Here is a 13122-nt window from a genome sequence, read left to right as displayed (position 1 = left end):
TTCTGACATCCATTTTGACCTTTTCCTTCTTTCTTGTCTTCTCAATGACTTTTTGCTTTCTTCCTGTATGATGTTCTTGATGTCATCCCACAATTCTTCTGGTCTTCAGTCTTTAGTATTTAAATGTATCAAATCTGTTCTTCAGATGATCCCTAAATTCCAGTAGGGTACATTCAAGGTCATATTTTGGCTTTTATGGACTTGTTTTCATTTTCTTCATCTTCAGCTTGAATTTGCATATTAGTAATTGATTGTTCCACAGTCTGCTCTGGCCTTGTTTTGACTGATGATATGGAGCTTTTCTATCTTTTCTTTCCACAGATGTAGTCAATTTGATTTCTATGTTTTCCATCTGGTGAGGTCCATGTGTAGGTCGTCTGTTATGCTGTTTAAAGAAGGTATTTGAAATGAACAAATCACTGGTTTTGCAGAATTCTATCATTCGTTCTCCAGCATCATTTCTATCACCAAGACCATATTTTCCAACTACTGATCCTTCCTTTTTGCTCCCAGCCTTTGCATTCCAATCACCAGTAATGATCAATACATTGTGATTGCATGTTTGATCGATTTCAGATTGAAGAAGTTGGTAGAATTCTTCTACTTCATCCTCACTGGCTTTAGTGGTTGGTGCGTAAATTTGAATAATAGTGGTACTAAATGGGCTTCCCTGTAGGCTCATGGATATTATCCTATCACAGACAGCATTGTACCTCATGACTGATCTGGATATGTTCTTTTTGATAATGAATGCAACACCATTCCTCTTCTATTTGTCATTCCTGGCATAGTAAACCATGTGGTTGTCAGATTCAAAATGGCCAATACCAGTCCATTTCAGCTCACTAATGCCTAAGATACCTATGTTTATGAGTTCCATTTCATTTTTGGCCATTTCCAATTTTCCTAGATTGATACTTCATACTTTCCATGTTCTGATTATTAATGGATGTTTACAGCTGTTTCTCTTCATTTTGAGTTGTGCCCCATCCGCAAATGAAGGTCATGAGGGCTTTACTCCCACGGGTTTTACTCCATTCATGTCATCACTGTCAACTCTACTTTGAGGAGGCAGCTCTTCCCCAGTCGCATTTTGAGTGTCTTCCAACCTGAGGGGCTCATTTTCTGGCACAATATCTGACAAGGTTTCTCTGCTATTCATAAGGTTTTCAGTGACTAAATATTCGGAAGTAGTTCGTCACTCTTTCTTCCTAGTCTGTCTTCATCTGGAAGCTCATCTGAAACCTGTCCACCATGGATGACCCTGCTGATATTTAAAATACAGGTGGTGGCATAGCTTTCAGAACCACAGCAACTCACAAGCCACCACAGTACGACTGACAGACGAGTGGTAGCAGCCAGCACTAGCCAACAGTAAATGCATTTATTGTGCCATAAGTCTATCAAAGTTTCCCTTTAGGTACTTTTTAATATGTTCAGATGAAAACATCTAGTTAAGGCTTATTTAAAGGTATTGATCTATGGAACATCAGCTCCACTTTTAAGGTTAAATAAACTTACTATTATTTGATTTACTAAAGAAAAAAGACCAGTGAAAAGTAAACTACAACAAAGCTCTTTAGGTCAGTTTAAGGCCATGTTTCTAGCTAAATACTAAAAGATAATAAGCTCACCAGCCCGCACTCTAGCAGTTAATGCCACTAGTAACAACCAACAGCAGGAAAAATGAGTCTTCTAAGAACCCTGTGCACTCACTAGAAAAAGCATATTAAGTCAAATACTAAGACCAAAATATATAGTATCACACTATCTATATTTATAAGGGTGCTCCATCCACCCTTAACCACCAATAGGAAGACAGGAAATAACCGTTTTTTTAAAAAATGTATTTCTTACAAGGATAATAATGGTCCAACTCTGGAGACAGTGCTCAGAAGGACTGAAGGTAGAGGGAGTAAGGCAATGTCCAGGGATCATTTGTACCCCACAAATAGTCTTTAAAATACCAAAGTACCACAAACACACTAAACTTGTCTATGAATTAGAACAAGTATTGCTGCTGTTTCTTTTTGTCTTTTGAAATATGATATTTTTGTATGCTCTGCCCTTCAATGTAAAAGCAGGACTTTAAACAAAAATCTGTTAAAAAAATCAGAAATGATTTAACACCCAAAATTTTGGGACTATATATCTTTAAATGTGAAACTAAACAGACCTACTATACTTTTCCCTGCCTTCAACCAAACCATCTCACAAAAATAAGCAAACTAAAAGAATCCAAACATGATTTTTAAAGTCCTTGAAAGTATTAAAACTTTTAGAGAAAAGGGAAGAAAGAGAAATAAGAATAAAGAGGAGAGGAAAGCTTTAAAAGAAAGTTTTGGGGAAAATTAATGGGCCTCTCTTTTATTTGGCTACAAGCCAGTGCAAGAAGTTCATGTGTAATTGGTTCAGTTGTGTAACTTCTGCACATCTGCATTCTGGCCTGATGAGACTCTGAGGTTTTTCTGCAGCACGTAAGCATCCGCGGGCTCTAGCCTCTTGTAATAGTTCTTCTTTGTCTGAATAATTTCAAAGCCAAACTTCCTATAGAAGTCAATTGCTGATTCATTGCTGATCTGAACATGCAGATAGATGTTATCAAAAGTGCCATCTTTTTCACAGATGTTTAAGACATGATTTAACATTTTAGTTACTATTCCTAGCCTTCGGTAAGGTGTCATGATGTAAAGTCTCTTCTGATTCTGTGAATGATCCACCCTACAGCACACTGTACCTACTGCAATGTCATTGAAACATGCAAGTTTTACTATCTCGTCCACCTCCAGCACATCGTTGTAGAACTTGTTATTGTAGCTGACTGGAAAGATGACCTGGTTTAATCTCTAAAACTGTTTAATATTGTGGGGTGTTGTTACATCTCCCAGCTCAATCCGGTTACCTTTCATCTTTCCTGCCTGCTGAAGCCGTTGTTAACACCAGTATCAACGCCGTCCTCAGTGCTCAGAGCCCTGGCTCCACCACTCAGCCCTACCAGTTGGCCTCCTCTCCCAGAGCAGGGGACTTGAGCCCGTGACCGAAGCCCCGAGGGTCAAGCATGGCCCTGTGTCTCCGGAGAGGGCAGGGGTGTGTGCCGCTGCTTCTCCACAGGTGCACACGATAGCGCCTCAAGGAATTTTTTATTTCATTTTTTATTTCTTTTAATACTCAGTGTCAAGAATAGAAAAATCCTCACACCTGGACCAATAAATAGCATCATGATAAATGTAGAAAAGATTGAAGTTGTCTAAGACTTCATTTTGCTTGGATCAACCATCAACACTCCTGGAAGCAGCAGTCAAGAAATCAAACCGTGTATTGCATTAGGCGAATCTGCTGCATAAGACCTCTTTATGGTGGAGCAGGGTACTTGGTACTCAGGAGGTGACAGAGGGAGGAGCGAGAGAGTGGCAAGCCTAGCCCTGCCCTAGATGGGAGTTCCTGTAGTCCTAGGTGTTGTCTATGGTCAGGACACCTAGGCCAGCAATAGTTCCTGCAGGCCCTAATGGTGGCTGAGGTCAGGGTCTTTGTTCCCAGAAGGGTAGCTGCGGGCAGCGCAGCTAGTTACCGGAGGACCTGCTTATCCAGGAGACTGACAGAGACAGACAATACACACTTTGCTGGTCTGAAGAGGTGGAGTTCATGTGTAGGGGCACCCAACACACAGTGGAATGGCTCCGACCTCTGGCAGAGCAGGGAGTGGTTGAGGGTGGGAGCTGGCCAGGCCTCTGGTCACCAGGAGAGTGTGGGGAGCCAGACAGAATCTTACCTTTCTTGTCGCTAGCCACCAGAGTGTGTCTGTGCTGTCAGGCCATTTCGATTCAGTGCTGCTTGCAAAAGTTCAAGATGGCTGCTCTGAGTCTGACCAGCTGACAATTCACCCATCTATTTTGTCTCTCAACACCTGTGTTTAGCTGCTTCTCCTAGTCAGTATTTAATTAACTTCTCTATCCTTTCCCCTAAGGAGCTCTGGTAGCATGTTGTTGTTGTTGTTATGTGCCGTGGAGTCGGTTCCGACTCATAGCGACCCTGTATAGGGTTTCCGAGGCTGTAAATCTTTACGGGAGCAGACCGCCTTATCTTTCTCCCACGGAACCGCTGGTAGTTTCAAACTGCTGACCTTGCGGCTCGCCGCCCGATTCGTAACCATTACGCTGTTACTAATTGGGCTGTGAACTTCAAGCCGAGCAGTTTGAAACTACCAGCTGTTCCGCGGGAGAAAGATGAGGCTTTCTGCTCCTATAAAGATTTACAGCCTAGGAAACCCTGTACAGGGTCACTATGAGTCGGAACTGACTCCACGGCACACATCAACAACAACATGCTTGGGAAATGTGCATTTTATGGAGTTTGCTTAAGCTTCCTTTTGACTCCTAGGGCAAGATGGCAGCAGATGAAGGCTCTCAGGACATCTTGCGGCTCCAGTTCAAGGCACTGCAGGAAATGCAGCACAAAAGGCTACAGAAGCAGATGGAAAAAAGGAAAGAGAAAGAACTGAGCCTCAAAAGCCAAGTCAATGACCAAAAGGAACTCCTAGAGATCTCCGACAGCTTCAGCCTCCTCCACACAGGGGAGCAACTCTCAAAAGACAGCTTTGAAAAGAGGTAAAAATTGAACTCCCCCTGGAACATTGCTTTTTGTGAGAGCATTGCATTCTCCCCAGAAAGGACGGAGAGATGATCACAGGCATAGTTCAGCAATCAGGTTGACTAGGTGTGTGTGTTTATACGCTGAGACACAGAGCTTGTAACCGAACACTCTGATATCCCTGGAAGACCTGGGTTTCCTTGGACAATATTCGATGTGAAAAGTATAAGTCATTTAAGTGCAGATTGAAAATTTGAAACTCAGGGTTATTCATTCACTGAGACCCTTTTGCAGTCTCTCTTTTATGAAAAGTGTGCTTGAGTTTCTGAGAAGCTGGTTGGCTGGCTCTGATGGTGCATAGGTAATCAATGCTCCAAATCTCCTCTGGATCCTTCACCCAGGCCAGTTTCCCTTTCCTAACACACAATGACACAATGACACATAAACACGTCCTGTCCTAAAAAAGCTCTGGGTAAATTCGTTGTTTTTTCACAGTTAGTGAAAACATTGGAGAGAGCCTAGAATCGATAGTGAATCTCCATTTACTATAAATTTAACAGGGTTACACAGATGCATATGGATTTATTCTGATAATTGGAAGAAGGAATCTGTATTGGCACAAAATTCCCTAAAAAGTCAATAGAGCTTTTAACTAACCTGTTGCTTCCAGTTTCACCCAGAATCGACTTTGTCCAGCTTCAAATTGTACTTTTCATGGTGTGAAATGGGACTAGTAACAGTAATAGTAACAACATTGTTGTTGTTAAGTGCTATTGAGTTGGTTCCTACTCAGAACCAGTCTAACTTTAGTGGGGATAAGGATAATGCAAATCAAGATCAGCCCAAGGCTGATTGTATGAGGTGAAGGTCAAGCATCCCTCCACCCGTCAAGTTTTTACCAATTCTGACACCAGCCGTCTATACCAAGGCACTTTCTACTTCTCTTCTGGATTTGATCATGTACTGCAATGGTTGTTGTTAAGTGCCAGCGAGTAGGTTCCAACTCATAGCTACACTGAACAGGGTTTCTGAGGAACGGCTGGTGAGTTTGAACCGGTGACCTGTGGTTCAAACCGACCTTGCAGTCCAGCGCATTATCCTGCAGCGCCACACCAGGACTCCATGAACTACAGTAGACACGTAGAATTCATAGACCATCCTTCCAGGTAAATGGTTTATCAAGGAAGGAATAGGGCACAACTCAGGATAAAGATTAACAAGGCTAAATATTAACAGCCTACAACTCAGAATCAGGATCAGGAAGCATGTAAGCAAAGTCTGCCTTCCTCAGTGTCGGGCAGACCTCCTCTCATACCCCTCAGGCTCCTCCTGGTCCTCAATCTGTTGTCGCGGACTCGGTTACTGGGCCCCTTCTGGACCTGTCCCATCTTCAGGGTTATGGCCCTTAGCCCTTGCTATGGCTCATTCAGGAGATTCTTGCCTCCTCTTCCCCTGCTTCTTTCTGTCTAAAAACCTGTGGGGCTGGCTGCTCATATATAAAACTCCTTGTCAATGTCAGGGTATGGTTCTCGAACTGACCAGTCTCCTCTTAGTAGGCCACAAACACTTAATTTGCATCGTCTATTGAACAGTCCATGAAAGGTGCTTATCAGTCACAGGGCAGGCTGCAGCCCCAAACCAAACAGAAATGATCACCCCAGGAAGTATCAATCAACCTGGATGAAAGTCACAAACTCTAGGATAGGAAACCAGGTAAATCTCTCAAGCTGTTTATCCAAAGAACTAAGGCAAAAGGTCACATGCTTATTTCACCACATATGGGTTCTCAATGTCTAAAAGCTTCTGCTTTCAACAACAAAAAGCTAATTGGGAGGAAATAAAGATTTAAAGATTTATTGATAGTTGAAAATTTCATTTTGATTCCTAAACATTAGTTCTAAGTTAACCTAAGACCTATCTACAATGACCTCTCTCCAAATCGGGGAAATAAAGACTTGAACCATTGAGAAGGAGCCCTGCTGGCCAAGTAGGTTATGCATTGGATTACTAAATGCAAAGTCAGCAGTTCAAATCCACTACCCCATAAAGATCTACCACTTTGGAACCCTAGAGAACAGTTCTCCTCTGTCCTGTAGGGTTGCATGTGTCAGAATCGATGATAATGGCCGTGGCTTTTTGGTTTAGGTTTTGAGTCATTGATGTAATAATTACTATGACCTTGGGCCTGTAATTTCTATCTTATGTATTCTTGAGCAACTATTTCTATGGAGTCTGTGTTGTGCTTCACAATGTTATTGTTATGTGCCATCAAGTCAGTTCCAATCTATAGAGACCCTGAGTAGGGTTTCCAAGGAACGTCTGGTGAGTTTGAACCACCATCCTTGTGGTTCAAACTGACTTTGCAGTCTAGCACATTAACCCACAGCACCACACCAAATACTTAATAAAAGTTCTGGGAAGAGCCTTACAAGACAACTTGTAATACAAAAAATCATTCTCCTGTTCTGATCTTCCATAGGATTTACCTGCAACATAGAGGCCTAGCCTCAATTTAAGGCTTGGTTGCTTGCTTGCTTATGTGCCGTGGAGTCAGTTCCGACTCATAGTGACCTGTAGAGAGTTTCCGAGGCTTTAAATCTTTACGGGAGCAGAAATCCTCATCTTTCTCCTGCGGAACAGCTGGTAGTGTGGAACTGTTGGCTTTGCAGTTCGCAGCCCAATTCGCAACCACTACGCTACCAGAGCTCCTTAATTTAAGGCTTAGCAAAGTTCTATTTGGTCTTTTAACATATGCATGTACGACTGTGAATTTACTTCTAAATATCACTGTAACTCACCAGCTGCTCCTCGGAAACCCTATACAGGGTCGCTATGGGTCAGAATCAACTTGACAGCACTTAACAACAACAACAACAATCACCGTAGCAATAGCCCTCATATTTTGATAAATGTTGCTTCTGCTGTCATCCAATTCTAAATACTTCATAGTGCACCTTATGCCTTCAATTTAAACCATAAGTAATTTAGATTATTTTTGGTTTTAGTTCCAAACATACTTATATGGCAGATTTGGGGGTTTTGTTTATTTATTGCTTTTTAGTATGAATTTATCATTTCAGTCACTTGCCATTAGAGAAAATGATCTGTATGATGTTTATTATTTGGCATTTTCTTTGACTGCCTTGGTAACCCAAAATATGGTACATTTTTATGCACGTTCAGGGATGCTTTAAAGGAGTATGGATTCTCTTGGTGGAGTGTTTTATTTAGCTCTCTGCTGAATCCTGGTGGCACTCACCTAGGATAAGCACTGAACTAACTACTAACCACAAGTTCAGCAGTTCAAACCCACCAACTGCTCTAAAATAGAAAGCTGAGACTCTCATAAAGATTTATAACCTCAGAAACCCTGTACAGAGTCCATGGATCAGAACTACAAAGCCAGTGACAGAGGGCTTGGTTTTAGGTTTCTGTTGAATCCAGCCAGTGAATAATGTTATTCAAACCTCTTTCTGTTTTCACTTTGTGTGTGTGTGTGTGTGTGTGTGTGTGTGTGTGTGTGAGAGAGAGAGAGAGAGGGAGTGAAAGTGTCTGCTCATGTGTGCAGGCATAATGACTTAGTTCTCAGAGCAAAGTGTTAAAATCTGATCATTGAAGTTTTCTTAATTTCTCTTTCCTGTGTTATACAGACCCAGTCTCTATACTACAAGCCTGGGCAGCGGAGGCTGGATCCCTGCCCATGGGCCCCTGGAAGGAGGACTAACTCTGCCTTTGCCTTATAGGGTGCTTGAAGATGAGATTGAGCAGCTTCGAGACCAGCTCAGGGAAACAGTTGATGAGAACGGGAGATTGTATAAACTACTGAAGGAACGGGATTTTGAAATCAAACACCTCAAAAAGAAAATAGAAGATGATAGATTTGCCTTCACAGGTAGTTGTGACCGTCTGACCCATTCCCCTGCCCAGGAATCCAGTGGCTGGCCCAGCTTCCCTGGTGCCTGCTGGACAGAACAAACAGCAGGTCTCAGAGAGTAGGGGCCTGGGAGAGAATGCTAAGGATCAGTTGTGAGTCCTAAAAATGAGGCAAGGGTTGAAGCCGTGAGAAAGTCCAGGGAGGCCAGGGACTGGGAGCCCAAGGAACAGCAGGGCTAGCAGGCAATACTGGAGACCCAGCTGGGGCTCATGACAAGGCCAGCAGGGTCCATTTCATCTTGGTGCTGGGCTCAGGCATTGTGTCATAGAGGAAGAGCCCAAGTCGGAGTGGGTATTTACTATACAGCATCTGCCATTGCTACTCGAGAGAGCTGGACAAGGCAGAGAGGTTGGCTATTCTAGGAGTTCCTAGGAGCCAACCTCCTCAGCAGGATCTGGGCCGGATGTTGGCTCTTTTGGTTGAAGACTCTGGCTGTGCATCTGGGATGGCCTTGGCCCTACAGTATGTGATAGATATTGGCTCTGTCTAACGGGGACCTTGTCCCTAACTGGGCTCTTTTCTGTGCATTTCATTGGCCAGAATCTCTGCTTAATTGGTATTTCCTTAACTGCTAGAGTAAACTGGTTTCCCAGTGATCTCACAATATCTGTTTTTCCCCACATCACTTATTTAGGGAGCCAGATGTGCCACCTCTGTGCTAAATGATGCCCGTCCACCCCCACCTGTAGATATCCCAAGAATCCAGACCTTTCTGAACTGTTGCTCTTACTGTGTTCTCATCCTCTTCAGCAGATGTGAGGTTGCCAAGGGCAGTCATTCCTTGCTAGCTGCGGCAAGTTTGGGATGGGTGGATTTGAAAGCTGTCAGTGCCTTTATTTTACCATCCACCAGTGATAATGAACAATCTTAGGCTTGTTCTGAGATGCATCAAGGTCTTTTTGAAAAGTGGTTTGAGAAGGTGTCCCTGACAGTTGCCCATTGCAGTGATGTCAGAAACATTCAGAAAGCTTGTAGCCCATCCAACCAAAGCTGTCTCTGTGCAGGTAGGGAAACTCCAGGGAGGATAAGAACCTGCCAGGGTTACCCAGCAGTCCGTTGTCCACAAGGGCTAGCTGCCACTGCCTGCCTTCTGTATAGCCCACCCCAATGTGACTTCCCCTATTTCTTTCTCTCCAACCACCTCTTTGGCCTCCTTCCCTCACCCACTGTGATCTCCTTGAAATTCCCTAGACACTGCACATTCCTGCCTCAGAATCCTTGCACCCTCTGTTTCCTCTGCTTAGATCCCTTTCTCTAGTTGAGATCAACCTTCTTCCTGCCATAACCCTTCACTGAATTCATTTAAGTCTCTGTTCACACATTACCTCCTTGGAGAGGCCTTCCCTGAACACTCCTTCTAAAATAGCCTCACTCCATCACTCTCCACCCCCTTGCCCAGTTTCAGTTTATTTCATAGAACTTCACCCTCCTAGTTGGAGTCCTACTGTGGTGCTGTGGGTTAATGCGCAGGGCTGCAAGGTCGGTTTGAACTGCAAGATCAGTGGTTCAAGCTCACCAGCCACTCCTTGGAAACCCTAAACAGGATCACAGTGAGTCAGAACTGAACAACACCACCACCTCCCAGATACTATAAGGTGTCTACAAATGGTCTTCAGAAAGTTCATGGAAAAATGGAATACCAGAATTTTCCCACAAACTTTTTGAAGCCCCCTTGTATATTTGTTTGTTTTATTGTGTATATCCCCGACTAGAAGAGGAAAAGGTAAACCTTTATTCATTCCTGGAGAATGTAAAGTCTGGAAGTCTTTTTTATTCACCACTGAATACCTGACAACTAAAGTGTCCAGCACTTGATAGAAACTCAATGTTGTTGTTAAGTGTTGTCAAGTTGGTTCCAACTCATAACAACCCTGTGTAGGGTTTCTGAGGAGCAGGTCATGGGTTTGAACAGCCAACCTAGTAGTTCTCAGTCCAGTGCTGATCCTACAGCGCCACACCAGGAGTCTAGAAACTCAATAAATCTCTACTAACTGAAAGCATGCATTCTTACTGGTTATGTGTTGTCACAAAATTCTGCATAGCTGACAGCCACATAACTTTGGTGGCATTCAACAAAAAGCATTTATTCAGCTCAACCATCTGCGGATTGGCTGATCTAGCTAAAGTCTGGGTGGGGTTTAGCTTTGTTCCTGTGTCTCTCATGCTCTTTCCGGGCCCAGCTAGCTGACCTGAACATGTTGCTTTGGTGACAATGTGCAAATTTGACTCATAAATGTGTTTCAAGTTCTACTTACTTCATCAGGGGCCCTGGTAGGGTAGTGGATTACAAACCGGACTGCTAACTACAAGGTTTGTAGTTCTAATGCACCGATCATTCTGCTGGAGAAAGATGAGGCTCTCAGCTTCCATAGAGATTTACAGCCTCAGAAACCCTAGAGAGGGTTGCTATAAGTAGGAACTAACTCAGTGGTACACAACTACCACCACTACCATGTACATCATAGGAAGTGTGGCTCTGTAGGATAAGCACTGGACTACGAACCACAAGGTCAGCTGTTCAAGCTCACCAGCCACTCGGCAGGAGAAAGATGAGGCTTTCTGCTCCCGCAAAGGTTTACTGACTTGGAAACACTATACAGTCACAACCAACTCTACGGCACTTAACAACAACTTGCAGCATAGCCGCTAACATCCCATTGTCTAAAGCTTCAGCTGAGCCCAGAGTCAGACAGGCCTAGAGTGGTCACCAGAGGGCACAGCAAAGTTCCAGGGCACGGAATGGATGTGTCACCCTATTTCTGAGGATATCCTGAAGAATTGGAGCAGTAATTAAAATGCTGCTCACACAGAATTAAAATGCTGCTTTCTGACGTGACCCCTAGGACAGGATGAATTTCCACTCGCTGGAGCGGGGTCTCAGGGCTCCATCACTCTCTAGCCCCTTGCCCAGCTTCATGTGGTGAGTCACGTGAGTCTCTGCCCCTTGGAGAGCATTCACACCAAGTGGCTTTAACTTCTAAAACCCAGTGCAGTTGGTGGTGTGGCATGAGTTCAGTGTGTAGATTTGTGGTTTAAATTGGCCTCACCATTTCTTTCATCTTAGGGACGGCTGGTGTAGCCGGGGATGTGGTCGCCACCAAAATCGTTGAGCTGTCCAAAAAGAACCGAGTGCTGATGGCGGAGTCGGAGGGTGCGAAAACCAGAGTGAAGCGGCTGAGCAGTCGTGTCCAGGAGCTGGAGCAGGAAGTGAGGGCCTGGCCCACAGAGAGCCTCATGTAGATGTCTTGGCTGCTGCTTCTCAAGGGCTCATGGGCCAGTGTTTGCAATGAGTTCCTCAGCCTTTGTCACGTTCTGAGAGAGGGAAGGTTTCAGAAAGCAAGAGGGACATGAGTCACTGAGAGGCAGCCTGGCATAGCAGTCAAGGGCACACACCTGGAATCTCAGCTCCATCACAGACTCGCTTTATAACTCTGAGCAAATGACAAACTCTCCATCCTTCTGTCACATGACAGTCTTAGTAGTACGTGCCTTCAGGGTTTAAGAGGATGAAATGGCTTGCTGTTGTAAAACGCTTACAACAGTGCCTGGCACATAGTAAACACCCGATAAATATTTGCTAAATGAATTAAGAGGGGTCCTTGCGAAGTTAATGAATATGAATGAATGGAGATCCTTGCTTACTTGACGCTAGAGACAGAAGCACCCCCCAGTCAGCATCTTGCTGTCCATCTTCCACTTTGGAGGACCACCAGCCTTCCCAAGCTGACCACAAACCCCTGAGGCAAGGACCTGGCCTAGTGATTCCTGCTCCTTAGGAATTAGAGTGGAATTCACATGCGGTAAGGAATGTGTCCTCATACCGCAGAGGCGCGGACGCTGCACGAGGCTCTCAGGTTTTCTCGAGTCACACAGCCAGTGAGTGGTGGACCAGGTCACTGATCAGTACTATGTCCTCCCGTGCCCATTGTTTAGTTATTATACTTGGCATTAATAGACCTTTGTCCCCCTCCTTGGGGACAGGCCAACACCAACTTGCAGTATAATTATAATCCACGGCACAGGGAAAGATTAGCAGTACCAGGGAGGTGAGTGGGTTAAGGAGGTGCTATTCAGAAGAGGGGCGCAGTGGGTCCTTGGAGGATGAGGAGGGAGACAGGCTTGGAAAGTGGGGGAGGGGCCTGAAGGGAGACCAGAAAGGTGGAGAGCAGAGCAAGAAGAGGTCAGAGAGCTCCAGGGGCCCGGTGGTACCAGGCCTTTGTGTGAATAGTCAAGAGGCAATTAAAGGGTTAGTTGGTTGTGTGCAGCAGTCTCAGCCACAGGCCATGAGCATCTATGGCAAGTTTCCCCATGTCCCTGACCCCATCTCCTGATGTATAACATGACATCCATAATGCCTTACTCTCTCAGGGCTGTCTAAAGAACTCTGGGAAACAGACTGTGGCTGCAGTATTATTACTTATTAAGTACTGCCTGCTCTTATCGTGCAACTGGGGAGTGGGACCAGCAATCAATTAAACCCTCTCCCATCACTGAGCAGCGTGTAAAAGGAGACTCCATCCATTAACACTCCCAAAGTGAGCCGAGAGGACAAGCCACCAAGAGCAATGATGACACACACACACACACACACACACACACAC

General features: G+C 44.5%; 1 protein-coding gene and 1 pseudogene across 1 annotated transcript in view; one reads left to right on the top strand and one right to left on the bottom strand.

Annotated features, from left to right (window-relative positions):
* Positions 1 to 2411: 2411 nt before the first annotated feature.
* On the bottom strand, positions 2412 to 2909 carry LOC102837864 (annotated as a pseudogene).
* Positions 2910 to 4383: 1474 nt separating this feature from the next.
* CCDC13 (coiled-coil domain containing 13) overlaps positions 4384 to 13122 on the top strand; it is a 45596-nt gene continuing 36857 nt past the window's right edge. Inside the window, exons 1-3 of the mRNA XM_006868770.1 lie at positions 4384 to 4604; positions 8331 to 8479; positions 11586 to 11728. Of these exons, the coding sequence (XP_006868832.1) occupies positions 4384 to 4604; positions 8331 to 8479; positions 11586 to 11728 (513 nt within the window). The remainder of the gene's footprint in view (positions 4605 to 8330; positions 8480 to 11585; positions 11729 to 13122) is intronic.

Source organism: Chrysochloris asiatica, unplaced genomic scaffold (genome assembly GCF_000296735.1).
Source record: "Chrysochloris asiatica unplaced genomic scaffold, ChrAsi1.0 scaffold00124, whole genome shotgun sequence".
In the NCBI taxonomy this organism is placed as follows: domain Eukaryota; kingdom Metazoa; phylum Chordata; class Mammalia; order Afrosoricida; family Chrysochloridae; genus Chrysochloris; species Chrysochloris asiatica.
Note: the sequence above shows the minus strand (reverse complement) of the source record. Positions and strands in the feature narration are given on the sequence as shown.